This window comes from Vulpes lagopus, chromosome 3 (genome assembly GCF_018345385.1).
Source record: "Vulpes lagopus strain Blue_001 chromosome 3, ASM1834538v1, whole genome shotgun sequence".
Taxonomy (NCBI): domain Eukaryota; kingdom Metazoa; phylum Chordata; class Mammalia; order Carnivora; family Canidae; genus Vulpes; species Vulpes lagopus.
In genome coordinates this window covers 96,026,875-96,054,754 of record NC_054826.1, presented here as the reverse complement: position 1 = coordinate 96,054,754, position 27,880 = coordinate 96,026,875, and the positions used below count along the sequence as shown (strand labels likewise).

General features: G+C 52.5%; 1 protein-coding gene across 1 annotated transcript in view; it reads right to left on the bottom strand.

The window, feature by feature from the left end:
• SRRM3 (serine/arginine repetitive matrix 3) overlaps positions 1-27,880 on the bottom strand; it is a 53,361-nt gene that overhangs the window by 19,895 nt on the left and 5,586 nt on the right. Inside the window, exons 2-3 of the mRNA XM_041746879.1 lie at positions 12,990-13,254; positions 6,831-6,932 (exon numbers count right to left, since the gene is read on the bottom strand). Coding sequence (XP_041602813.1) covers positions 6,831-6,932; positions 12,990-13,222 — 335 coding nt within the window. The 5' untranslated portion in view covers positions 13,223-13,254. The remainder of the gene's footprint in view (positions 1-6,830; positions 6,933-12,989; positions 13,255-27,880) is intronic.

Genomic DNA, 27,880 nt, shown 5'->3' with positions numbered 1-27,880 from the left:
AGAATATCCCAGCTGAGGAGAGGATTAAATAAGATTCTCTCTGGGAAACTCCTGATACCAGCCACAGGCCTGGCCCTCAACAGCTGTCCTGCACATGGTCACCACTGTTCAACAGAGGGCCCCTCTGTCAGACACTGACACACCAACACCTTCTCTTCTCTTCCAGACACATGAAAGATAGACAGAGTAAGGGTGTCAGACCACAACTACCAGAAGAAAGAATTTTCAGGGGCACCTCTCCAGTAGAGCATCCACTAACCTGATCTTTGAAGAACTGAGTTTGTGTCAAAAAAAAAAAAAAAAAGAAGGGGGTGCCTGGGTGACTCATGGGTTAAGTGTCTGACTCTTGATTTCAGCTCAGGTCATGATCTCAGGGTCATGAGATCGAGCCCCATGTTAGACTCTGTGCTGGGGGTGGTGTCTGCTTGAGATTCTTTCCTTCCCTCTCTCCCTCTGTCCCTCCTCCTGCGCGCTCTCTCTCTCTCCTTAAAAAAAAAAAAAAAGAAGGGCAGGGCAGCCCTGGTGGCTCAGCAGTTTGGCGCCACCTTCAGCCCAGGACGTGGTCCTGGGATCCGGGATCGAGTCCCACGTCGGGCTCCCTGCATGGAGCCTGCTTTTCCCTCTGCCTGTGTCTCTGCCTCTCTCTCCTTCTCTGTGTCTCTCATGAATAAATAAATAAAATCTTTAAAAAAATTTTTTTAAAAAGAGTACCTTCCCCCCAAAAGAATGCAACACAAACCTGACAGGGTTAGCTAGCCTTGAGGCCAATATCAAGAATGCTATTCAATTCCTAAACACACACCTGGTCCAGGCCACCCTGAAATCATACAGGTAGTATGGGAGGTGTTCCTGGGTGATGGAGGAGGAGTTCAGGTCATCCTCCCTATCCCCACAGAGCTAAACATCCCCACATCCCTCCATTCAAACCTCTCTGCTCTTCCCCCTTGCTCCTCTTTCTGCAGCCAGTGGCTTCCTCCTTCCTGTTCCTGAAATCTCCAGCTCCTTGGCCTGTCCAGCTCCCCTTCCCCCCCATCTTCCCCCGCCCTGTCACCCCCACACAGCCCTCAGCCACACAAATGCCTGACACATAAAACACAGTCTTTAGCAAAACTTAAGAGCACCTCAAACATTGTGGGGGTGAGCAGATGGTAGGAGGGAGCTTCGTTTATCCTGACACAAATGTGATGAAGGTTATTTACAAAATAGAATAGCTCTGTGGGGGCACTGCCCTCAGCAGGGATCCTTTTTGGCCTGTATCCAAACTCCCCCTTCCCTGCACTGTACTCTCCCACTCTGCTGGCCACACCCCTACAGACATTTTTCTTCTTCTGGTCCAGGGACAGGTTTCTGGGTTTTTCTCATGTGGCCTTTCTCACTCTCCGGTCCCTTCTGAGGGGTTTACTTGGGGTTCTTGTCTGCTGGGAGCACTGAAAGGCAAGCATAGGGCATGAATGGGCTCGGGGAGAAGTGCAAGGGCTCAGAATCTTCTGGTAACACTTGCCCTGCATGTTCCAGAGATATAGATTGGGCCTAGGCTGTGACTTCTCTTGCTGACTTTGTGCAGCTGGTATTAGGACACCTGTTTTGTAGTCTTTCTTTAAAAATTATTTATTTATTTATTCATGAGAGACACAGAGAGAAGTAGAGACATAGGCAGAGGGAGAAGCAGGCTCCATGCAGGGAACTCAATGAGGGACTTGATCCTGGATTCCAGGATCACCCCCTGAGCCAAAGGCAGACGCCCAACCACCGAGCCACCCAGGTGTCCCCCCCATTTTTTTAAAGATTTTATTTACTTATGAGAGAGAGAGAGAGAGAGAGAGAGAGAACAAGTGAGGGGAGGGGCAGAGGGAGAGAAAGAATCCCAAGCAGACTCCCAGCTGAGTAAGGAGCCAGATGCTGGGGTTGATCTCACAATCCTGAGATCATGACCCAAGCTGAAATCAAGAGTTGGATGCTTAACCGATTGAGCCACCCACGTGCCCCTGTTTTGTAGGTTCTCCTAAGGCTAGAACCCTGGGTTCTCCTAGCCTGCCTTTCCTGGATGATAATGTCACTAACAGTCATGTTCTCTAATGTTTAAATAGCTCTCTATGGTTCACAAATCCCAATCAGAGCCACTACCTGATTGAGAGAAATTGCACACACACACACACACACACACACACACACATTTTACAGATGAGTAAACTGAGGCCCAGAGAAGAAACATCCCCCACGATTTTGGAACCTTTGAGTAAAGAATATAAGTAAGTTCACTTAAGCACTTGGCTTTGAGAATTCACGTGCAAACCAGCCTTGACTTTGCTGGCTGGCCTTCTCTGTTGCAGATGTTAGCTCAGCCACAGCCACTCCGTTTTAGAGACATAGTTATGGGTACATGTACCAAGTTCCAGATTTGTTCAGCACTTCCTGCTCTTAAATTCATGTTTGTTACCTAGTCGACTCCTCAGCACATCTGTGGAACAGGCAGGGGAGGCGTGACAATACAAACCAAGCCCCACTATGCTAACCAGAGCCAGCCACACAAGTGGGGTCTAACCACAGAGAGACCAGAATTGGATGGGGGTTCTGCACTGCACAGGACACTGTTGGACTGGCCGCCCTGGGCAAGGTTCTGACCTGGGGTAAAGACCGCCTGTCACATGTTTTTCTTCATGCCAGCATTTTCTCTAATTAATTGGTTCTGTTTGCCATTAGTCAGGAGCATAATGGCCAATTGACAGATGAATGAATCGAGGCAGAGGAGGGGAGGATTCCAGGCACAGGGTCTGCCCTTTTCGCTCATCCACTTGGCCAGTGTGCCAGGCCTGCCTAGGGGTGGGGGTGGGGAGCAGTGGTAGGAGGGGCATGAGGCAGGCCTGGGGTCTCTCCTCTCTCTCCTTACAGTGCCTGGAGTGTATGGTGATGGATAATTGCTAACACAGGTGTCAGGTACTAGTCTAAGCGCTTGATGTGTTTATCTCATTTAATCATTAATGCATGGAATGAATCTGTGACATGGGTACCACCGTTAATGTTCCCATCTTCTTGATAAACTAATGAGGCACAGAGAAATGGCACGATGCATAAAATTAGATGCATGGGGGGAGAAAAAGACTGGAATTTGCTCACTGTGTTAGGGAGTAGCTTATGCATATTATTTTCCATAAACCCTCTCTCCCAAGCATTTTGTCATGTTACATAACTGTGAAAGCAATTATTCTTAAAGGTTGTCTATCAGAGTGAGGGAGGAAAAAAAAATGATAGCAACCACAGGAAGTAAGAAAACACTGTGTGGATTCCAAGGAGGAGAAGGTTTTACTTTTATCCTGAGAATATTGGTAAAGTGATTTTTAGAGGCAGCCCAGATGATGGGGTGAATGCGAGCCAGTGCGGAAGGGGCTAGTATGAACAAAGGCACTGGACAGGAGGGAGAGTGTGCAGGAGGGAGCTGGGAACTGCCAGCAGGGCGAGCTGGTTGCTGTGTGAGGCTGGGAGTGGGGAACCAGGCTGGGTTGAGTGTGGAGAGCCTCTACACTGGTGCCAGACCAGTGAGTCCAGAAGTGGCTGCATAGATGGTGGGGAACCACAGAGGGTTTCTGGGGCAAAACAGGCTCCCCACATCCATCAGTTTCCAAGGATGTTGAGAGCGTGTCCTCTCTCAACATCTCTGGGACTTCCTCTCTATCACCCTGCTTCCAGATTAGAATGCCAGCTGCCCCACAGGTCTCCAGGCTGTGTTACCCTTCTGATCCTTCTACCCAAGAAGAAAGTCCCCAAACACCTGTTTGGCCACATCAGACCTTCCCAAAAACCTTCCATGGGCTCCCACCATCTGTGGAATCTGGTCCCAATACTGCACCAATATGGTGGCCTGGTATCCAGTGTGGAGAGGAAGGTGGTCTGTCTCAGGACACAGACCAGTCGATTAACTTAAGGAAAAAAGATGACCCCTGGGGACAAAAAGCTCTGGGAGTGACTCTGCCCCCTTGAGACTCTTCTTGAGTGGTGGGTGCCATGGGCTCTTACAGTCCATATCTGGTTAAAGTCAGACAGCCCTCCTCGCTTCCTCCCAGTGTGGTGACCCTTCTTTTGGCTCTAGCTTTGTCACCTCACTCTGCGAGGGCACTGGATTTCTTCATATCTCCAAATGCCAGTTTGTGAGCGGGTAGGGTGTCAGGGTCAGGAAGCCAGAGGTAGGAGCACAGGGCCTGCTGGGTGGTCCATTTTATATATAAAGAAGTGAAGGCCCAGAGAATTCAAGGACCTGGCCGAGTTGCAGAGCTGGGGTATGGCAGAGCTGGGATCCAGGGCTCTGGGGGTTAACACTGAGCTTAGAGGTTGGGACAGGGGAGGTGTTTGATGCCAGAGCCCACACTCTCCTTCCACTACCCCAGGCTCTGAGCTGGGGTAGGAAGTTGAAGACCTCAGAGGCCAGGCCCACAGGAAGGCACACGACAAATCTGTCACCAGCTCTCTGTCACAATCTGCCTTAGGTGTATTCCAGGTTGCTATCAGCCTCCTTAGCTTGCTGTAGTCACCCGAGTGCTATTTTCTCACTGTTTGGGCAGTGTGAGCTAGGAGAAGCCTCTGGCGCGTCCCCTCTTTTCCCAACTAGAGGAAACCAACTCTGAGGAAAATTGGGCAAGCTTTACTGTTCTAGGCACCAGGGATATAAAAGTGAGCAAAACTGATAAAGATCTTGTCTTCAATGTCTTTTAACATGCAAGTGGGATCCCAGGACTCAGCCAAGGCTAGACTCTCCTCTGTCTCCAGAGCAGGAGTCCTCCTCCCTGCCCATCAAGTTTTCTAGACACTGTCTCTTCCAAGGGACCCTTCCAAAGGGACTACTCCAGCCTCCTCCCTCCAGCCTCCCTCTTTCTCCACTGGACACACACAGGACTAAAGGTTAAGTGGTTCAGGTGGCCGTGCTGTTGTTCCTTCTGGTTGAGAGTTGCTGGTAATTCCTGGTTTCAGGTGGCAGAGGGCAGGGGTCCTACCTTCCCTCCTTCTCCTCCCTGCTCCTAGCACCTTCACAGACCCTCAGGGACATTTCTTCTGGTGATGGACACACCAGCAGATTTCCCAGCATGTCCCTGGTTCTTAAATGCATCCTTCCTTCATTGGAGAGAAGATGAGATTAAGACTACTGGAGAAGACCTGAGGGTTACCTGCCCAGAGGAGGCATTCCCAGCTGGCACACAGATTGAGATTCCACCCAGGGAGTGGAGGGAAGGTGGAGGGAAGGGTCCCACGTCTGGGAGGAGGGCAGTAGCTGGAGAGATCAAGAGAGAGAGCCACCAGAGGGACAGGAGGAAACATAGAACTGCATCCTGGAAGCCAGGGAGGAAAGGAGGCTTCCAGAAGGGGAAGCACAGTGGTGGCACCTGCTAGAGAGAGGCCAGGCCTGCAGAGAAGCACAGGCCACGGGAAGGAGGACTCTGGAGGCTGCAGTGCGAGAACAGGTCACAGGAGTTAGGGCAGAAGTCCACCATGGCTCCCGAGGCCTAAGGAAGTAGGTGTAACACATGCATGGCACTCTACAGAAATTCGATTGAGAAAGAAAAGAAGAATTGGGGGTGGTGGCTGGAGGAGGAAGCGGAGTTGAGGAAGGAAGGATGGGAATTTGATTAAAAGGAGCCAGGGAGAAGGAAGAAGTGTAGGCTTCTTGCTGGAAGGGCCAGGGAAGATGGCAGGAGAGTCCACACAGCGCTCCCACCCTCACACTGTGTGGACAAGTGAGATTTTCCAGAGAAGCCCTGGGGTGAGATGAGGGGACACAGGCTGGAAAGCCAGGACTTCTTGGTTTGGAGGTGGCATGGGCGGCAGCAGCAGGAGGATCTGGTTGTCAGGAGCTTTGGGAAGGGAAGAGAGGCGCTGGCCCTGCTCCCGCAGGGTGAGGTCTGGGTGGGCATCCCTGAAGGTAAGGCACAGGAGTGGCTGAGGGTGCTGTGAGTACAGGGTAGTGGAGAGAGGGAGGTGGTGATAACATCACCTTATCACCTTTGATTCTGGCTCCCCCAGATCATCCACGGAGCCTCCACAAGCCTGGGGCTGCTCTGACCATTTTTTTGCTTCTACCCATACCCGAACCAGAGAGGGGAGGTGTAGGTGGGGTAAAGTGGGACTCCCCTACCGCTGGGCATGGGGCTCATTCAGCTATCCCCCTGGGGCCTGGACATGCCAGGGACAGGCTGCCTTCACCCTCTTATGGCAGCCTGTTGCAATCTCCTATGGCTTCAAGTGGTTCCCAGTTCTCTAACCTAAGACAAATCTGCTTCCCCGTAACATCCCTGTTTGATGCCCAGGGGCCCCCACACACTGGCACTTCTCCTGCCCCATGACAGGTGCAAGATGTGACACCACAGAGCCCTTGCTCTCTTTACCTGACAAGACTTTGGCCACACTAGCGATGGCCTTCGGTGTGTTGGTTCCTACTTTCCAGAACCTATGTTTACTCTGGGGCCCATTTTACAGGTGGTAACAGTTGGGGAAGATGGACTGGCCTGGTGGCCATGGTGGGGTCAGAACATTTCTAAGTTTCCCCGATTTGCAGTCCAGGATTCCCCAAGTTCGGCTCTGGGCTGCCTCCCCCACCGCTGAGCCATAGAGGGAACCCAAGGCAGCAGGGGAGACTGGGGTGACATCCAGGGGACCAGTAGCTCTTGATCTGTGCCCGGAGTCAGGCTGGAGCTTCCAGTGGATGGGATGCACACCCTGTCTTCCTCCTCTTCCTCGAGCTCACCCCTCCAGCCCCACAGAGGGAGCTTGGAAAGCTCTTCTGGCACCCAGCTGCTGCCTGAGCTTGCACACTCCCCTGTCCCTCCCCCAGGCAGGGGAGCACTCACATGTGGCCCCCAGGCCGGTCCTCCCTGGTGAGCATGCCCTCCTTCTCCATCAGCATCTGCCGGAAAGTCCTGACCTTTTGCCGGGTCTCCTCCTCTGAGTACCTGCAGGGACGTTAGGATGGTGAGAGCTGCCTTCTTGGCTTTCCTTACCTCCTCGCCTCCCCCACCCTCCATCACAAGTGCACCTTCCAGCTTGCACTGACCTGTCCAAGGTCCCACCACCAAGCAAGGCTTTCATCCAAATGAACCAAGGGAAGAGTTATTCCTGGAGGTGGGGAGACCGTCCTGAGGAGGCTGTGCCCTTCCTCCCGGTCCTCCTCTACTCCCAGGGCAGACTGCTGGCCCACATCCAAACTACAGTCACTCTCTGGAGACAGTTTAAGGGAGAAATGGAAATCCAGGCCTTTTCTGCTTTCCTGGCCTCAAGGACATCTGATCCTGACAATAGCCTTGGGAAGTCCTCAGAACATCCCAACCTCTGCATGAGCAGGGCTGCCAAGTGGCTTGTCCCAGATCTCAGTGGTAGATCCATTGCTTCTCGGTTTGGGGAGGGGGGGCGGTGATGGTGGGAGGAGGTGGGCAAAGTCTGGTCTTGAATGAATCTCTTGACTTCTCTATTCCCTTCTGCCTCCCTCCCTAAGCCCGGGCTCACGCTAGGGACCAAAGTCCAGAATGGTCACCCTTGCTCCCATGCCCTGGGGTCAGTCATTATCTTCTCTCACTGTGCCCCTGTGACAGCCACTGCAAGGCCTCTCAGCCCCTCTGAAATGTCCCCTCCAGCATGAGTCCATGCTGTCCCGGGGGCAGGTTTGGGGTGCGGGAAGGGAGGGGAGGTCTTTGCTCACCCAGTCCCTTGCCCTGTCCCTGGCACATAGCAGGTGTCATATCTGTTGCTGAATGAATCCTGGGGTCCTAAACCCCTCACTCCCCCCTTCCTGGGCTGCAGGTCAGTGTCCTGGATGGAAAACATGGTGGCAAAATAGGAACAGGGTCCTGTCTTGTCTCTATCATGTGCCCTCACTATCCACTCTGTCCACACAGTAGACCCAGGCCTCTGCACTGAGCTTGTCCATGAAAATGGCACATTGTTGCCCCTTGGGGATACCACGGCTATCCTCCTTCCTCTTCTCCCACCTTCCCTACCCTTCTCCAACAAGCATTTGGGATTGGTCCACCCTTTTTGGAGAACAATTTGGCAATTCCTTACAAAAGCCTTAAAAAAATGAACACGTCTTTTGACTCATAAAACTAACTTCCAGGTTTACCCTGTGGAAATAATCACGGCTTAAGCACAAAGATGGGACTCATGGGATGTTTACAGCAGGATGGATATCCCCAAACAAGTTAGGTGTCAACGTTTGTGTTTCCATAGAAACCTCTACCTCTAGGTGCCAGCAGGTGGCTCATGGGCTAGCTTTACCTGTTGACTGACTTCTCCATATCCGGCCCTGGCCTGGGAGTTCCCTGAGGGCAGGGACCTTGTCATCTGGATTGCCACTGTGTTCCCAGCACCTGGCACCGCGTCTGCCACATGTGGCATCCAATTTTTTTTTAGACAAATGAGTGGCTGGTGATGGAGAGGCATCGAACCATTTGAAGGTTGGATTTTCATTTGGGACACTTGCCTCTGGTGGGGTTTGTGCAGGAGACGGTGAAGTCAGAGCTGGTGAGGATGCAGGGGAGGAAGGGAGCAACAAACCATCAAGGATGCAGGATGACCAGGACCTGGGGACCGGCTGAATATGTCACGGGCTACATGAGGGGCACTAGCTACTTCTTAGCAAGGTAGGTGCCCCTTGACTCCAGCTATGGTCTGTCCTTTTGTGGGTTCAGGCTCCTGTGTGGCCCACCATAGGGAGGACTATGTCCTGCCTGCCACGCGGTGGGGTGGGGGGGCATCTCTTCCAAGCCTGGGGTCTTGGCTCATCAATGTCCATCACAATCTCTGTTAGCCTCTGACTTGGGCATTTGGCTGGAGGTGCCTTGGCCTTGCTTGCTGGGCAGTGCAACCCTGGGCTGGCTTGGTTGTCCTGGAGCCCAGGGAGAAGGGGTGGTGGTGCTTTCTGAGCAGTGGAGGGATGGAGGAACTCCTCCTATCTCACCTGCTCCTCAAGAGACCAGCTTGTCGATGGCACCAGCATAGAGACAAACAGTGAGGGCCCTTCACCATTGCCCAGCCCCTGACTCACAGGGCTCTGGGAGGGAGGGACAGGTTGGTTGGGCCATTAGGCATGGGGCCCTGGGCTTGGTGGGGCTGGGGAGGAGATGGTCCAAGAGCAAGACTGGGCTAGATCCTCAGTGGAATGGGATAGGCTTCGGGCCAGGGTCCAAGTTCCCCAGACTACTGGGGTCTGTGGAGTATATGAGGCTGGGAGGTAGGAGCAGAAATCAGGGTTTCGTTAAGACCTGGAGCAGGACACACGTTCATGACTTAGGGCTCATCCCAGAGATGGCAGGTCTAAGGCAAGTTGACTAAGTCCAGCATATATCATTGGGAGGCCAAGAGGGTTGGATTGAATAGGCCTGGAGGCTTGGGGAGGACCTCCTATGCCTCAGGACATGCTGGGAGAATCTGGGGACCCAGATGGTTATCTGGGGACGAACAACTGGTTATTGTACAAAAAGATCTCTGGTACAATCACTACCTCCAAGTCTCCTGCTCCTTCATGCCTTTTGAGGTCAACCCTCAGCCGAGGCCATGTTGGACAGTGATGAAAGGAAGAGGCCGAGAGCCAGGTAGTCCTAGTTTTGGGTCCTAGCACCCCCCACTTTCTAGCTCTGTGATCTTGGACAAGAATATAGTTTTTTTTAGCCTTAGCCTCTACATCTGTGAAATGGGATAGTAACCTGTCTCTCAAGGCTGTGGCAAGGATTAAGGGAAATGATGCTTACAAAGCACTTTGTGCAGTGTGTAGCACATAGTAGCTGCTCAATAAATAGTAGTGACCAAGGACTATTTGTCTTCATGCAGGAAGGATAGAGGGTCTAGTTGTCCTAGTCTCCCTCCCTTTTTCCACACCACACTCCTGCCAGGTCAGCATTGTCCCAGGTTGAGAATCACCCGGGCTTCTCTCTGTTCTCTTGGAGGCAAAGGCTGAGATAGGGAGGCTGGTACTCAAATCATCCACTCCTTGGAGGTGGCAGCACCTGCTGACTTAAAGCCATGCATGAGGTCTGGCTGCCATGCTGGAGCCTCAGACTAGAAGTTGAAGGCTTGGCCAGGGAACTGAGGACAGGGTGGGTGGTAAGGCCTGTCTCAGTGTCCCTGCCTCCTGGCTGTGACAGTCTGGCTCCCTTGTCTCCCCTCCACTCTATGGGTCCTGAAGGATGGACAGGCCAGATTCATTGTTCCTCCCTGGACTGTCCTCTGAGGTTGGGGTGTGGTAAGGAGATCCTGCGTTTAAAAAGGGGTCCCCAGAGTAGAACATGGACCATTCTGCCCGCTTCTGCCCAGACCTGGAGGTTCCCACACTATTGCTTCCTTGGTTACTGATTTGTTCTTCACAGCAGCTCTCAGGGTGTGGGCAGCCTTCCTCTTCTCATTTGATGGATGAGGAAACAGAAGAGGGAGAAGGGAGACCTCCAAGCTTTCTAAGTCCCAGGGGCGGAGCCATTCTCTGTACGCCTCCCGTGTCCTCGTGTCCTCTCAGGAAGAGGCACAGGTGGGTGTGTATGGGAGGTGGATAGGTGCTGGGGTGGGAGCAGCACACCACACTGGCCTGGGGCTCTGTCCCTAGCCCCACGGTGATTGCAGGCTGCACGAGGAGGCTGCCGGGGAAGGTGACTCCAAAGCGGCATCAATCACCAATGAATTAGTGGGCCATCCATCAATATTAGGGAAGGGATTGCTTTTTAATGGGGCCAAAGAATGTGTGTTCCTGTGACTAGTGGGAATATTTGTCAAATGCCCGAGAACCTGGTAAATAAGCTCAAATGAACCAGTGTTTGTAGAAATGGATATTAATGACTGGATTTTATAACAGAGCAAGGGTCCTTGGTGTTTGTGGAGCAGCTTATGGGCATTGGCTGGAGATGGGGGAGCCCCATACATCTTTAGCCCACAGTACTCTCAGAACGACTCCTTATTTTACAGGCCAGTAGCTAAGGCTTGTTCAAGTCTGGATTGTGAGGTTCCAGAGTGGCTGTGGCCTCCACTGGCTAGGCTGCTGCTAAGGGGTGGGAGTGGGGGCTGGTAACTTGAGAGCTAGCTTCCTGGGAGACTCCAGTGCAAGGTCCACCTGGAGTGAGGGCTTGGGTGGGGGAAAGGGCCCTGCCTGGACACTTAGTGGGTCCCTCCCAGAGAGACATGTGTCCTTGATGCCAGGGGACTGACATCAAGGGCCTGGCCAAATGCCATCTCTTCCTGCCTGAGGCTGCCCTCATCTGATAATACCCTCCTATGTGCAGTGAGGGCCTGGGAGCTTCTGGAGGAGGAGACTCCGCCAGGGGGAGGAGGCTTGGGAGGGGAGGGGTGCCAGGAGATAGGGGCTTTAGAAGTTCCCTGAGAGAATGGGGCTCTGCAAGGAAGAGGGAGGGGGCTCAGGTAGGAGGTGGGGCTCTGGGAGGGGAAGGGGGCAGTTTCCAAGAATACAGCATAGAAGGCTGGCCCTCTTCTGGCCCAGGCACCCCTCCTGTTCCCTAACCTTGCCCACCTGCCCACAACCTCTTCATAGCTGGAGTCTCCCAATTTAGCAGGATTTATAGGTTGCATTAAGGTCCTTGAGCTCTCCTCTTCCCACTCCCTAACTTGATCCTACCCTTGGGGATATCATTTCCTCTGTCCACATCCACGGCTCATCAAACCTGGTTTCACTGCCAGCTGGAAGCCTCCTTTCTGTCTGCCTTCCATCCTTTTATCCCTCTCTGCAGGGACCCCCCCACCCAACCTGGTCACCAGGCCAGCTGGAGATGAACACCAAGTCTCTGTGCCCCAGGGGCCCTGCCTGGCAGCCCCCCTGAGGACCCTGGATCCAGTCTCAGCTTTGGCCCTGCCTGCAGCCAGTGACTGTCTCTGAGCCTGTGTCTCCCTGGGTGCTACAGCAATGGTGAGCCATGTCTCAGCTGCCTCTTGGGGAGCCCAGGAGGCCTGGATGGACAAAGGTGTGGTTTGGAAGCATTGCTGGGTCCAGGCTGTTGTCCCAATGTGGCTTCAGGCCCCACTGCACTGGGCATTTCTGATTTTTCAGCTTGCCGACAGTGCCAGTCTGATGGGTGGGCCCTGCTACCCATTTTGACTCCCTCAGCAGTCAGCCCACTAGTTTCAAAACACTCAGGGAAGATGCTAAACGGAATCTTGGGGACCACCAGCTTTCTTGGAGCTGCACAAAGAATGACTTTGTTCTGCTTCTTTACCTCCTGCTCCATGTGTTAGACCTGTCCTGTCTCCCCTGGACTTTCAAGGGAAGTCCCTAAAAAGATCCTTACTGACTGATCAGTACACTAAGCCCTGACAAACTCGTACTCAGCCCTCAAGGCCCATTCAAATATCCTTTCTCAGAATCTTTCCTCTGAGCTCCTGAAACACTTGGCCCCCTCACCATGATTCTAATCTGTTTTATGATGGAGTGGTCGTAAACATGCTTGTTTCTCTTCTGAGATGGGAGTAGGGGGTGAGGGGTGGTCTTTGAGGAGGTGACTCCAGTCTGGCTCTGGTTCTCCAACATTGCCCAACGCAGTGCCTAGGACACTTATGTGTCCCTCCCTGTCACTGGACAGGTAAAACTGAAGCTTCCAGGCATGGCTGCTGGAGGGACTCCTCTGCTGAAACCACAGGCAGCCTCCCTGGTAATGGTAATAAGGGCCCATTGTGCTCTCGTGGCTGGCAGAGTCCAGGAAGCTCAATAGAGCCCTTTTAGAGAAGGGCAAACTGAGACCTTGACTTGTCATAGAGGTTTCTATGCTTCTCTCCTCCCCACCCCTGCCTGGACTGGATATTTCTGGAAGACATGGACTGTCTCCTCGGCGTCTGTGAATCTGAGCTTAGTTCAGAGTTTGTCGTAGAGCAGGCGTTCAAGACAGCTTATAGGCTGAATAAACTAATAAATGAAGTTCGTGGGGCCTTGCGAGGGCTCTACCCCGACTGGATCAGTGCCTGGCCCCTCGCCGCCCCGCCCCGGCTCCTCCCCGGCTGCGGCCCCTCCTCGCCCTGGGCCCGCTCACCCTTGCTCCTCCATCATCTCTTGCAACTCCATGCACTTGAGCTCCACGCGCCGCTTGCGCTCGTGGTCCAGGATCTCGCGGTGCGCGCGCTTCACCAGGCCCGGCTCGGCGGCGCGCAGTTCCTCCTCTGCCCGCGGCCAGGCCCCGGAGGAGGCGCCCGGCTGCGGGAAGCCATTCGCCGCGTCCGGTGGGGACGGCATGCTCGCCGCCCCGTTGTTCACCGTGGAGGACATGGCGGCTGGCCCCGGAGCCGCCGGCCTCGGCCCTGCGAGACAGACACAGATACCGCCGGATGGTCACCTCTCGGCCACCTGCTAAGCTCCTCTGCGCGGGTTAATCCGGGAGATTTAAAGGCCCACTCATGGCTCTAATCCGCTTCCCCTCATGCTGCAGAGGGGGGCGGACGTCAGGTTAGCACCTTTGGGTCACACCTCAGGGCATGAGGGGGGGGATTAGACACCAGGCTTTCCTGTCTGCAAAGTGGGTGGATGCAGGCTGGACTAGAGGGCCTCCTAGGGCCCTGGCCTTGGAATGGTCATCTCCAGGGACCTAGTAACCACCTAGGGCAACCCTTTCTCCCTTGTCACAGTTCCTGGGCACCTGCTTGCAACTTCCCATGCAACCACATCAGTCTCTGGGAAAATTTGTTAGTTGTTTTTTTAAATTTGTTGTCTTATTTAAGTAATCTCTACACCGAAGGTGGGGCTTGAACTCACAGCTCTTGAGATGAAGACTCCTGTGATTTTCCAGCCGAGCTAGCCAGGTGCCCCAGGTAAAATTCATTAGTTTTATTTTTGTTTTTCCTCCAGCCTCACTTAAACTTCCACCTCCCTCTGGACACACACTGTCCTGATGGCCTATGGGGTCACAAGCTACATGTGCTCCCACCTCCCAATCTGCTCCCAGGGCAGCCCTGCGGAAATGGGAAGATGGAGTCCACTAGGCAGGCGGTTTGATCTGGCCAACTTCTCCAAAGCCAGCCTTCCAAGTGTGGGCCAGGTCCAGATGGAAGCCCATAGATCTGTTCCCTCCTTTGTTCTAGAAACACTGCTCCTAAAGATGTGACCAAAATGGCAGTGACATTAGCTTTCCAGACAGCCACATCCTCCGGCAGGCTCAGGGTGATGCGAGTCAGCATGGCTTGAAAGGTCAGAGACCCTGGCTCCACACCAGGCTCAGAGTAGAGTATGCACACGCACAGGTGCAATGCACACTCATGTGCACAGACCAAGGACCTAGCTTGACAGAGGGGAGGTACCTCCAGCTATTTCCATTTCCTTTCTCCAAGGCGCCAGCTAGTTGCTAAGCAACACGGAGGCCTCCTTCCCAGGGAGTAGGATGAGAGAGAGGAGAGTGGAGGGAGGTGGGAAGAGCATGTCTGGACATCCTGGATGGGGCCTTTCCTGCAACACAACCCCCAAATCACACTCTCCTCACTGGGTGATGGGGGGGTGGGGGTGTTCAGAGCCACAAAACCCAGGAAGGCAGGGAAGGGGATAGAGTGACAGGCAGTGACGATGATGAGAACATAAAGTCTTTTCTCATGTCCATCCCACTAAACCCCAAGCCCCTGGATTCTACGATGTGCTCCTCTACTCCTTGCTGTGAGGCCCCTGAGGATGTCACTGACCCTCTCAGAGCCTCTGGTGCCTACCTGTGCCTGTGAGCATCATCCTGACTCTTTAGGAGAGGGAGGCTCTTGGGGTGGCGTTACAGATCAAACTGTTCGTTCAAACCTCTTTCTCATCCCTAAGCCCTGCCAGCTTCTTGCCTCTGTCCTAGCCCAGCCCTGCACCCCAGTTCCACAGGGCCTCTCCTGGGGTGACCCACAAGCATCACACACTCACCAAGCTCCACAGAGAGCTCTGGGAGCCTTGCTTTCTACCTGCTTTGGTCTTAGTGCTTGGCTCAGGGGTGACTCTCCTGGCTGTTGGTCACCTGCACCAGGGACATGTGTGGAGTTGGAGACCCCTGTTGCCTTGGCCTACCACAGCTCACCTGTCACTAAATGTGGCCCCCATCCCCTCTTCTCCACTTCACTTCCATTTATCCACTTTCCCCCCTCCTGTCACCAGCAAAACCCAAGCCCCTCACTCTGATCTGCTCCCTCTGCATCCTGCTCCCTCCCCCACAACGCCAACACCCAACCCTCCCATCGCCATCAGCAACCTGACAGATCAGTCCAGGAGCAAATTAGACTATGTCATGCCCTGATTAATAGCTTCTAGTGGCTTTCCGTTGCTTAAAGTCATGGCATAGCCTGCCTCCTGGTCTAGTGGTAACCACCCTCCCCACTCACAGGGCCACACAGATTCTCCAACTCTTTTGTGTCCAGGCTTTTCCACTTGGTGGTGCTCTCTTTCCCTGGGACACTCTTCTCCTGACTCCTTTGTGCCCTCGGAGTCCCTGCTCAGAGGCATCACCATCTTCTCGAAGGCTCCCTTTACCCCTGTAGCTGGTGCCACCCTGCCAGAGCTCTTGCCACTCACTGTTGTCACAGCGGGCTCACAGGTCTGGCCCCCTCTACACTAGGGCAGCTTAGCTTTCAAGTCCTAGTGCCAGCAAAGTGCCTGAGTGAGCAGGTGAAGCTCGAAGCACATGGGTGGAACAAATAGAAGATAATTATAAGGGGAGGTGGGATAGAGGAATACCTGGCACAGTCCTTAATACAGCGTGCAAGACCCCTTCACATTTTGCCTTATGCTATCTCACAACTTCATCCCTTGCTACGCCTCATCCTGCAGCCAACATCTAGCCCCTTGGCTTTGGTCATCTGTCTCCAGACATGTGCTCTCACTCCTTTGGGCCCTGCCCATAGGTTCCCCTGTGCTGGAATTCCATTTCCTCTCTTGTCCCCCTGGGGAGCTTCTGCTCATCCTTCAGGGCCCAGCCCAAATGTCACCTCCTCTGGGAAGCTATCCCAGCTTCTCAGGAAGGATGAGCCATTATCTATTTGTGCTCCAGCTTTTGTCCTCACCTCTGTAGATACTGAAGTTTAACTTGTTTGCATCTGATTCTCCTTCTGAGCTGTGAGCCCTTTGCGAGGAGGGATCCCTTCTTTCTGGCTCCCCAGAGCCTATCCAGCACCTGGTGATGGAAGAGGCATGCTAAGTGTATGGGGAGAAAGTGCTTAGGCCCCAAGGGAGCCCATGGAGCCAGGTTCTGAGCCATGCTGCTCTGCATGCTTTCCCTCTGACCTGGGCGAGGCTTCCTGGCTTGGAAGTTGGCCTGAGCTCCTTGAGGGTGGGGGAGGGGAAGCTGGTGGGAGCAGTTTTGAACACACTCAGATCTCCAGACCCCAAGCAGTTCTTCCCCCAGCACTAGGAGAACGCCTGGCTAAGATTGCTTGCCGGCTGAGTGCAATCTTCAGGAATGGCTCTTAGAAGGAAAAGAGGGGCATATGGGCAATGGGGCTGGGTCAGCCTGGATTTTCACTGAGATAGTTGGTGGATTCTACCAACTTCACCTGATGTGTTAGAGGCTGCCACCAGGCAAGAATCAGAAGCAGGTTATTGAAGAATGACCCCTGAACCCTGAGAGGAGGGGCCTGGCCCCTAAGAACAGTCATTGCACATGGAGCCCATTTCCTTCCAAGCTGCTGGTGCTGGGCCAGCAGACCAGGGATCTATCCACCTTACTGCAGGCAGGAGATCTCTCTGAGAGGCACCTGACATTATCTTTTATGGAATACTTGTGAAATTGTGTAAGGAGACAGAGACACTGCAGTTATTGGAATGAATAGTCTGCACTGTAGTAATTGGTGGATAGATTGACCTGTACTCAAAGGGAGCTGATAAATGAGTTGATGTCACAGTAGATGAAGTTATTTAGTGGAGGACCACAAGGCTTGGTCCTCACCCATGTCTGATCTGGATGTTCACCACTGACTGGATAGAACACTGATAATCTGATGATCAGATTCATCAAGGGCAGCGCCTGGGAAGCCTTTTAAATAGACTCGATTTTACAAGGACTCAGTAGGCTGGAAAGATGGAAAGAATAGAAGAAAGTAAAACAGGACAGAGACAAATCCCTCACTCTGAAGCCAGATCCTGAGCTAACTTTTTTTTTTTTGAAGATTATATTTATTTATTCACGAGACATACACACAGAGAGAGAGGCAGAGACACAGGCAGTGGGAAAAGCAGGTTCCCTGCAAAGAAGCCCGATGTGGGACTCAATCCCAGGACCCCGGGATCCAAAGGCAGACACTCAACCACAGAGCCACCCAGGTGCCCCAAGTTAACTTTCTAAAATTGGAATGGGGTAGACATGATTTAGAAGCAGCATATTTATGAAGGATTTAGGGGTTTTCAATGGCCACAAACCCGATTTGAAGTCAGTATCATATTGTGGCTGCCAAAAGTGCATGTTATCTTAGGCTGCATCAATAAAGACATTATGTCTAGAATGGGGAGGTGATAAGAATATACAGGTGGTCAGAATCCCTATCTTCAAATATGTGAAGGATTGTAGAGGATTTAGGTCAAACCTGGCTGAATCTATGGGGAAGCTTGTTAGAATTAGATAGGATTGGGACACCTGGGTGGCTCAGTCACTTGGGCGTCTGACTCTTAATTTCCACTCAGGTCGTGATCTCAGGGTCATGAGATTAAGCCTTGGGACAGGTTTTGTGCTGAGTGTGGAGCCTGCTTAAGATTCTCTCTCTCAAAAAAAAAAAAAAAAAAAAAAAAAAGATTCTCTCTCTCCCTCTGCCCCTGTCCCCTGCATGTATGCCTGTGCTCTCTCTCTCTCACAAAAAAAAAAAAAAAAAAAAAAAAGGGTAGGGTTGCCATATTTGACAAAAATACTAGGATGTACAGTTGAATCAAATTTGAATTTCATATTTGGGGCATACTTAGGCAAAAAAATAATCATTGTTTATCTGAAACTGAAACTTAACTGGGTGTCTTGAATCTTAACATCTTGACATCAATCCTACCTGGGACCCACCCCAGACCTACCAAACTTGAATGTCTGGGGGATTGTTGATGTTTCCTGAGTGATTCTAATACAGACTCTCTCTGGACCAGCCATTGGGAGCTGGTGTCTGGAGCAGCAGATCTCTGATTTTTTAGGCATCAGAGTCACCCAGAGGGTTTGTTAAAATGCAGTTTCATTTTCTGATTCAGTAGATCTGGGGTAGTGTCTGAGAATTTGCATTTGCAACAAGTTCTCAAGTGCCCTTGATGCTGCCAGTCCTGGATCACACTGAGAAGAGGAAGGACCTCCTCAATCTGGGCTGTTCCAGAAGAAAGCCAGGACTCTTGCAGGGAAGTCATCTAGAGTAGATTTCAGCTGAGTCCAAGACAGTATTTTTTTTTTTTCTTAGCAATCAAACCTTTAAGAAAAAAACTAAGCAGTTCAGTTCCTTGCAGGATAGGTGAGTTCCCCATCACAGGAATGTTCAGAACAGGAGGTAGACATTCTATTCACTCAACAAATACCCACGCAGCATCTACTCTGGGTCCTACACTATGAAAAGCTGAGCATTGGAGATGCACACGACCCTAGCCTGGCCATCTGGGAGCTCATGGGCTGGCCTGGAAGACCAGATGGATGGTACAGCCATTTACTGGGATGGGGAACATGGAGGGTAAAGTGGGGGTACACTGAGAACAAAGAGTTTGTGGGGATCAAGCAGACAGTTGTGGGGCCAGAGCCATAACTCTCACCCTGACCCTAACTTGTTAAGGTCCCTGGGGACATTTACATTTAGTCTCTTTGGAGGTGGAGCAGCAAATGGGGAAGTTTTTTTCTCTACTGCTGATTGGCTGTGAGACCCTGAGAAAGCCACTCCCCTTCTCTGGATCCTGGTATCTCCACCAGACAATGAGGATGCTGGACTTGAAGATTCCATGAATCCTTTTCTCCTCTGCAAATCTAGGTAATACTAACTCATACGTATACTGCAAGTCTTCAGCCTAGCCTTTTCCTGCTGAGGGTGTCAGTGGCGGGAGCCACACCATCAACCCCCAGAGCTCAGCCCTAAGGCTGTCCCCAGCATCAGGTCAAGTCCCAAGGGCAAGCCCAGATGCTGGGCCAGCCACATCCATGTGCACATTACATCCTGGAACTCTAAGAGAACACCAGCTGCCAGGGGAGCATCTCCTCTTCTGCTGGCGAGGAAGTGGTTCAAGGGCCAGAGCCCTAACCTCCAAGCCTTACGGCTGAGTCCCTGGGCTGACCTCCTTCCCTCAGACCCAATCCAGGCTCCCCTGAGCAGGCTTGGCTGAGAACAGGATGGAACACAGTATGGCTGCTGGGACTTTCAAGTCTGGCTTTGCTGGTAGAGATTAACTGAGGGCGAAGCAGCCCATCCATACAGCAGTGTACAGTTGGCTGACAGTCACAGAGGCCTCACAGCTAATGAACTGATCACTCACCCTGAGGCTCAGAAGGGTAGGATGCTCAGGTCAGTAGCAACCTGGCCAGATCTGGGAGAGGGGGCACTGAACCACATATGCATCTGAGTGGGAACGCTGGCCCTGCCGTGGAGAACCCCAGTTTGATGGGGAGACAGGGAGGCTTTGGGGGGAACTCATGAGCTGAGTGACCTTGTTCAATTGACTAAAACTCTATGCCTCAGTTTCCTTGCCTGTAAGGTAGAACTAATAATAGCATCCTCCCTCCAGGTTCGTTGTAAAGGACCAACCCCTGGGAAATCCCTCACAGAGCCTGGCATTTTGATGAGTGTCTCATCGGTGGTCCTGGGGGTCACCCTCGTTGCTTTGTCAGTGGCACTGTCCTCTTCAGGACATAGCGGGTATGAGGAATCCCTACACGTGCAGGTGAAGATGTCTAGGAAGCCTCAGAGCAGGGGTCTGGCACTTGGGAGGCTGTGATCTGGGCCTGATGTAGGAGTTGTCATTACATTGGGAATACTAAAACCCAAGAGTGAACCAGGTGGTTGATTGTGGAGGGAGGTGAGGCAGAGGCTGGCCAGGGCAGTGGGTGGGCACCACTCCAAGGAGCTTGCTGGACTGACTTTGCCTACTTTCCCTTTCCTCCCTGCTGGCCACTTCTCCCCGTCCCCATCTTCTAAGCCTCCAGCACTGGGGCACCCCCAAGGTGGGTACCCAGGGGCCCCCTTGGTTCCCCTAGAGAGCAGCACCCTTCCCCTGGGGGCTCCTTTACCTGCCCCTGCCCTTGAGAGACCACCTCCCCAGATACAGTGCTGGTACTCAGGGCCACCACCCCCTCAAGGTACAGATTTCCACAGCTTCAAGCAAGCCCTGGATCCCTGGTCACCCACAATTCAATTACCATCTTGCCACTAAGGTCCTCCTGCTGTTTCCCATTGGCCCAGGACAGAGATGGAGGTGGGGCATGGGTAGACAAGGATCACTGGATTCAGAGCCAGAAGACCTGAGTTTGAATTCTAACTCTACCATTTGTGTCTGGGCAGCCAGGGGGAAGTCAGTAAACCTACCCAAGGCTCATTTTTTCTCATCTGTAAAATGGAGACAATACCCCCTACTTCCTAGTGTGATGGAATGGTTGTTCTTTCAGTGGCAAGCTTGTTATGAAGACAGATCCTGATTACCCTCCTCACCTCACCTCATGCTGGGAGAACAAAAGAGACCAGAGGGGGTCTGTCTGTGTTTGTGAAGCTCTAGGAAGGCTTCACAAAGGCGATGGTGGTTGAATGGGCCCTTCAAAGGATGAGTCTCAGTCCTTGGTAGGAAGGGGGGATGCAGGCAGGGCATAGCACAGGCTGATGGCAAAGGCGAGGCAGGGCCCAGGGATCTAGGACAGAGGGCGAGGGTGTGTGGGATGCATGATGCGCTGAAGGTGGGGTCTGTGAACAGAGGGTGAGCCCTTCTGGAGAAGAAGCCCAGTGTGTGGACAGGGGGCGGGGCGGGGCAGGCCTCCTGAGCTTCTCGGAGAAAAAAGATTCTTTGTGGCTGTCAGAAACAGGGTGGAACTTACAAACACACAGGAAATCAGGTACTTAGATTGTGAAACTAAGTCCAGGTCTTTGTAAAAATGAGTGTGCAACCATAGTGGTTATCAGGCTGGAAAAGAAAACTCATCTCTGAGAAGTCCACAAGGTGTCCCTACCCCAACTCCCATCCCTGGCACTGAAGCCAGGCTGCATCCATGGCACTGACATGTCTCCCAGAGCAGTAGGGGACTGTCTCCTATTAACCCCACCCTTCCCTGGGGGACCCTTCTCTCAACCTCCAGCCCATAAGCATGAGTATGGGCAGAGGGGCAAAGATAATCAAGTAGTGGGTGGAACAAACTGGAAGCCTTCCTGTGCAACCTGTGCAAGAGGGCAGGGCTGGGGGCTAAGGGCCACAGGATCAGGTAATAGCCCCCTCATCTCTAGGTTCAGGTCACTCATTCACGTCACAGCTGTTCAGTGAGTGGCCACTGATGCCTATAATGTAGCAAGATAAGTTCTGGGATGGGGGATGTGGCAGAGATATCAACTGAGCTGGGGTTCCTGCGGAGGAGCATAGCTGGGAGGTCTTCTTGGAGGCAAGATCTTAAAGCTTAAGGAGGAGCTGTGGGACAATGAAGGGGAGGAAAGATGTTCTGGGCAGAATGTGGGGGTGTGTGGGAAGAAGTCTTGAAGAGAAAAGAGGGAAGAGCATGGGCTTGTGCATGACTGAGCACAGAGGGCCCAGAGAGGGGGTGAGAGGGAACAGAGGAGCTAGGACCATACTCTGCAGGCGATGGGGAACCAGGGAAGGCTGTTGAACTGGGGAGGTCATGGTCAGATTTCATTCTGGAAAGCTCTCTTGCTGCCCAGTGCCCTCACTTTTGGGGGTCCCTGCCCTCTGGAGAGAGGTCTAACCCTAAGAGATAGCCCAGTCCAGGTGCAGACCAGCAAGTGGCCAAAGAGCCAGCCCGGGTTCAAGTCACTTACTAGGTAAACTGACGTAACCTAAACTGACAACCTCTGTGCTTAGTTTCCACACCTGTAAAATGGGATTAATATAAATGCCTCCTCTGTTTAGGGACGAAGTAATTAGCCCTTAAATTAAGGGTACACAGTAAGTTAACTGCTAGTTTTACCCATAAACAATGCCATCCAGTCTGAACCACTACAGGCATGAGTTAACCAGTAAGACATAAAGATCAGTATAAATCAGAACAGATCGAGTAGATAAGTACCATCCCAAATCAGCACCACCTTGGAAAGACTTAGCAGGCCAACAAGGTGGCTTTTCATGGATACCAAACCACTTGGACCAGAATCCCCTGGTAAGAAGACCCTGCAGCATGAGGCTGGGAAGCAAGGCATTCAGACAGGCCGGCAACGAGAGGGTTAGCAGAGTGAGTTTCCTCCCTGCCTCCTTGGAGTCTCTCCTGGGAGGTGCTGGCACTGCTATTTGTTACCCAACCCACGAGAAGAGGCTGCAGGGGGGAGGGAGAACCGCTGAAAGCCTTCCTTTTAATTATTCAGCAGCTGAGCTTCCTGCTGCCCCCGTTGGAGCCAGAGGAAGGCTCTGGCCAGAGCCCCCGGGCTGGGTCTGGCTGGGTTGGGGGAAGGGCCAGTTCCAGGAGGACAGGCAGCCTGGCCCACGAGGGTGCTGGTACCACAGCCTGGGCTGCAGCCCTCGTGGTCCAACTCCTGCCCCTCCTTCCCATCCAGTCTGGCCCGGGCAGGGCTTGGAGCTGTCCTCTCCCTACAGCCTGGGTTTGCTGTGGAATGGATGCGGCAGGGCTGGCCAAGATCCTAGAGTCAGGATGGGGAGTCAGGGCAGGCAGGGAGGGAGGGCAAGCCCACTGTCTACAGAGAAAGCCGAGGCAGCTTAGCTGGCATCTGGGTCCTGAGCAACCTGTACAGACCCCCTGTGTCTCAGGCACATGGCACTCTAGAACACACTAGCCCCCGCTGTTCCCTCTGCCTGGAATGCCCTTTCCCTTCCATTTTTTCCTACAAGATGCTGCTCAAGCATCTCCTCCTCTATGAAGCCTTCCCTGACCTCGGGTGGGGGATGCACCTCTGCTGTGCTCTCAGAGACTTGCCCTCCGGCCACCACTCAGCGTTTACTTCTTTCTACTGTGACTGCTCCCTGGCCTAATGAGGGCTCTTCAAGACCAGTGGCTCCAAGGGCTCTCCAAGGGTAACATCCAACCTTATGTCTCTTTTTGCCCAGCACAGAGCTTGGCACAACGCAACCAAACTGTGAACCTTTATTGAACCATCTGTGAGACTTTGTTGAAATTCAGTCTGTGTTTGCACAGATGGGGAGCTCACTACTTGTTTTTTTACCACTGCCAGAGACCTCAGCAGGAAAGGTCCTTGGTTCCTACTGTCAATATGCCCAGACTTTGCAATTGTCGGTATTTTTGCACAGGTTACATTGTCATATACTTTGCAAAACTTGGAGTTCAGTTCTGTCTTTGAATGGGCAGAAACGACTTGCCTGGCACCCAGGCTCCCACCTATCAGCCCGGGGCCTCTGTCTCTGTTCCTGTTGGGTCTGATTTAGGTTCCTAGAGCAGAGGATTTGGGAGGCAGGTCTCTATGGATAAGGAGGATTCTGTTGTCTGCTCCCCACAGAGGAACCCACAGTAAAGGCAGTACAGGCCAGATGAGACCAGCACAGGCCAGTATAGCCCAGGACAGGCCATGGACAGCCTGAAGCTGGCATTCAGACTAGATCCATCAACAGAGGACAGTGGGGGAACCCAGAGACCGATGCAGACCAGCATTATAGTCCAGTGTAATAGAGCCAAACATGCAATACCGGTCATTGAAAATAATGCAGAGTGCCTGGGTGGCTCAGTGGTTGAGCATCTGCTTTCAGCTCAAGTTGTGATCCCGGGGTACTGGGATCGAGTTCCACATCGGGCTCCCCACAGGGAGTCTGCTTCTCTCTCTGCCTATGTCTCTGTCTCTCTCTCTGTGTCTCTCATGAATAAGTAAATAAAATCTTAAAAAAAAAAAAAAAAAGAAAGGAAGGAAGAAAGAAAATAATGCAGACCAGTTCAACCTGGGAGGCAGATCTGTATAGACCAGTGCGGATCCCAAACAGATAAGTCTGTATATTAGACTCCCTCCCCTGCACTCCAGTGGAACAGGAACCCTGTCCCACCCAGCCTACTTTGCTTCTCCCTCCCACACTTGGGAGCTGGGCTGAGGAAGGATAAATGGACCAGAATCTGTATGATTAGATCTCTTTTCCTGTTTGAGACTCAGTGTTCCCATCTGGATTAAGTATCAGGGGTCTGGGTACGGTTGGGGCCAGGGTCAGGCTGGGCTCTGAGTCTCTGGCAGTCCAAGACTTCGAAGAATCAAAGTTGGTGGTGATGTGTTGCCCCAGGGGTTCTCAGCAGGAAGGACATGTACGGGACAGAGACAAGCCCCTTCCACCCACTGGGGAGGGTGACAGGAGAAGCCAGGGCAGCTGCCTCCAAGGCCCACACAATCTCATTATGGAAAATTCGCTGTATTGACTCAGCTCTAATCAAGCAGGCTGCCCTGGGCATCCCCCCCAGGTTTCTGTTGGGCCGGGAGAGATCAAAGAGGGAGCCGAGCTGGGGGGCTGGAGCCTCGCCTGCCATTCCCATCGATCCAGATGCGCCTCCTGTTGCTAGGCAACAGCCTCCAGTCTCTTCTGGTCCTTCTTCCCCCAGGGGCTGCAGGATTGGGCAGTAAAGGGGAAGAGAGACCCCACATTCATTCTCTAGGTCTTCCCTTACCAAACTCGAGATCTCTGTCACCAAGGCTCTCCTCTTACCGAGGAAGTGCCCCCCCCACCTCATCCTGGCAACTTGACCCTCCTGCAAAAATGGACTCCTCTTCTCCCCTCACATTTGTATTCATCTCCGGAATACTGAAAATTCACACCTCCTGTGCTCCACTTTAAACACTCTCTCAGGAAGACAGGCCCAGGATTTTGGAGAAGAGAAGGGACCCACAGGAGTTCCGCAAAAAAGTCAAGGCTACCAACTTCCAGCCCAGCATTGGACTGGATGTAGGAGCCATTTAAGCTTCAGAGAGCGGCTCTGAATTCACACTCCCAGTTTTGAGTGGGTTGGCTTTTTTTTTTTTTCTTTTTCTAAAACGTAGGATGCATTTCATAGTAGTTTTTTTTCTTTTTTGTTTCAAGTGCTATAATTTAAAACTGTAAGTTGTGTTTTAAAACAGGCATAAAAATGTACTGTGGGCTTTGGGGGCTGTAATTGACTAAATAATGCAAATCTGATCACTTGATCACATTTAATATTTTGCATATTTTATCTACCCTTTACTGCTCATCTTTTCCTTTTTTTTTCTTTTTCTTGAACCGAATATATGCATGCCACCCAGCAGTTGTTATGTGGTGACCTACTTAGATCCTGGCTTATTTAGGATTTTAAGGTCTCTCTCCCCTACTCCAAGGTCTTTACAACCCTTAGGGTTGGTGGGCATCTCCCTTTTCCCACTGGTCCCTCATCAGACCTTTTTCAACACAACTAAGGACAGGAAGACGGGCAGCCCAGGTGGCCCAGTGGTTTAGCGCTGTCTTCAGCCCAGGGTGTGATCCTGGAGTCCCGGGTCGAGTCCCACGTCAGGCTCCCTGTATGGAGCCTGCTTCTTCCTCTGCTTGTGTCTCTGCTTCTCTCTCTCTGTGTGTCTCTCATGAATAAATAAATAAATAAAGAATCTTAAAAAAAAAAAAAAAAAAGAGAAAGAGAGACAGGAAGAGTATGAAGAGCCAGAACTCAGGAGTTCAGGGGCCCACCCCTGAGAGCCACTGGGGGGACACAAAGTCCCTGTATGGCCGTCTTGGTGCCCTTGGTCCTGCCACTGCCTGCCACCTGCTCCCTTAGCTCTGCAGCATGGTGACAGCTCCTCCCTGACTCCCCTGCTCAGCCCCAGTCACACACTTCAACTCTGAGAGGCACAGCTTTCCAGGGTCCTTGACAAATGGTAGCCAATTAATGTCAATTAATCTGATTAGCCTAAATAGTTAATTAAGCAGTTAATTAACAACATCATTGACAATAACCTATGGCTCCTGAGGGATTGTGGGTGGGAGGCAGGAATGGTCGGGGAGGGGTAGGCTCTCCTTGCTCTGGAAAGGGGTGAGTCCCTTAAGGTCAGATTGTGGGGGAGGCTGCTCTCTGAGTCTCCACCTGGGGCCTCGTCTGACCCCACCCTCAACACAAGCCCTGCCCCCTGCTCCCTGGCCAGGTTTGAGAGGATCTGATTTATTCAGGAGAAGCCACACCTCAGCACCGCAGAGGAGGGCTATTGTCTGGAAAACTCTTCTGCCCTAAAATCCCAGAGAGGAGTCCCTGCCTTTGCTGCCACCATCCCCACTCCAGACCAGGCACCTTGTGCCTCGATGCTTCAAACCCTGTCAGGGCCATGGACTTCCCCAAGCTGCAAAGCAGCCCTGGAAGGGAATCATCATCTTTAAGCCCATCCTACAGATGAGGACACTGAACACCTCCCCTTGGCTAGACCCTGTGTTTGCCTTGAGGACCTGTGACAGTGACTAACACGGGGTTTCTGCCCTCAAAGAGCTCCTGGTCTGTGTTATCATCGAACGGCACAGCCTCTTTATTCCTATCGGGTCTTATTTGGGTGATGCTGGTGACCTCATTAACCCCCCTGTGTCTCAAGGATCCCCCACACTGGCACCTGACTCCCTCATAGGATGTTGTGAGGACGGATGAGTTGGTACATGGGAAATACAGTGTACGGTGCCCAGCACTTGGGAAATGCCTAATGGGTGTTCACAGTGATTATCGAGGGAGATGGGAGGGCAGACAACCAGCCAGGACAGAGGACAAAACGGCCCAGAAGGAAGGACAGGACACTTAGCACAGGACACTTAGGGGCCCACGGAGGGAGGAGAGCTTGGAATGAGCAATTGTCCATAAGACATGGGAGCAGAGGCTGAAGTTCAGAGAAGTAGAGGAAGGGGGAAGAAGGGCATCCTGGCAAAGGCAACAGTGTGTGCTAAGTGATGAGATGTTGGTTCCCAACTCTGGCATGGACACTCACCTGGGAGCTTTAAAAATGCAGACCCCTAGGACCCACACTGACTCCATCATTATGGGTGGGTCCCAGGAATCTGCTTTTCACTGGTGGTCCGGAAACCCCAAGGCAGGTACGCTGCACCCAGAGACCATGGCTGCAGTGGTTCTGGGTGCCCGGGTGGGGAGAAGCTGAGCTGCAGTAGGAGAGGCCCCAGGCCATGTGACCCGTGTCCTGAAAATACACTGCAGGTCCCCAGTTCGCTCCATCTGTCCAAATCATGCTCGCCCTTCGGGGGTGACCTTCCCGAAACAGCTCTGGCTGTTTGCTTACCTGCTGGGAACATCTCTTGGTTCTTCCTGCGGGCCAGACTCCCTGGACACCGCCCTCTCCAGCCTGGTTCTCAGTACCTGAGCCCAGACCCCGACTCTCCAGCCACACTGCTCCCCAAGTGCCTGGTGTCCTTCCCTCTATATCTCTGCTCACGCTATTCCCTCTGCCCAAAATGCCTTCCGCCTTTCCTTCCCCTGGCAAACCTGTACTCCTCCTATTAAGTCCATCTGTGAAGCTGGCTCCAAAGTCAACTGGGCAAGCAACCTCTCCCACTGCCAGTGCCTCAGCTGTCCTTGGAATGCTCCCTCATTAACCCATATTCTGTCTCAAAACATTCACCAGTTTATGGGCCTGCTCCCTGCTAGATGTTGGGTTCCAGTGCCTAGCACAGAATTTGGGGATGACAATGGTAAGTGAGCTTTTAAGTTCAGAGGAGCTGCTGAGCAAAAGTTTGATGGATGAATGAATGAATGAATGAATGATCGTCTCTGCTTTCTGATACATGAGGAGCAGGGGACAGAAGGAGAATTTTGAGGCAGGGAAGAGAGGTGTTCTGGGGACACTAATGGATGGGTCACAAGGACCAATAAACATATGTCAGACAAGGCCAGACAGGGAGTGGGGA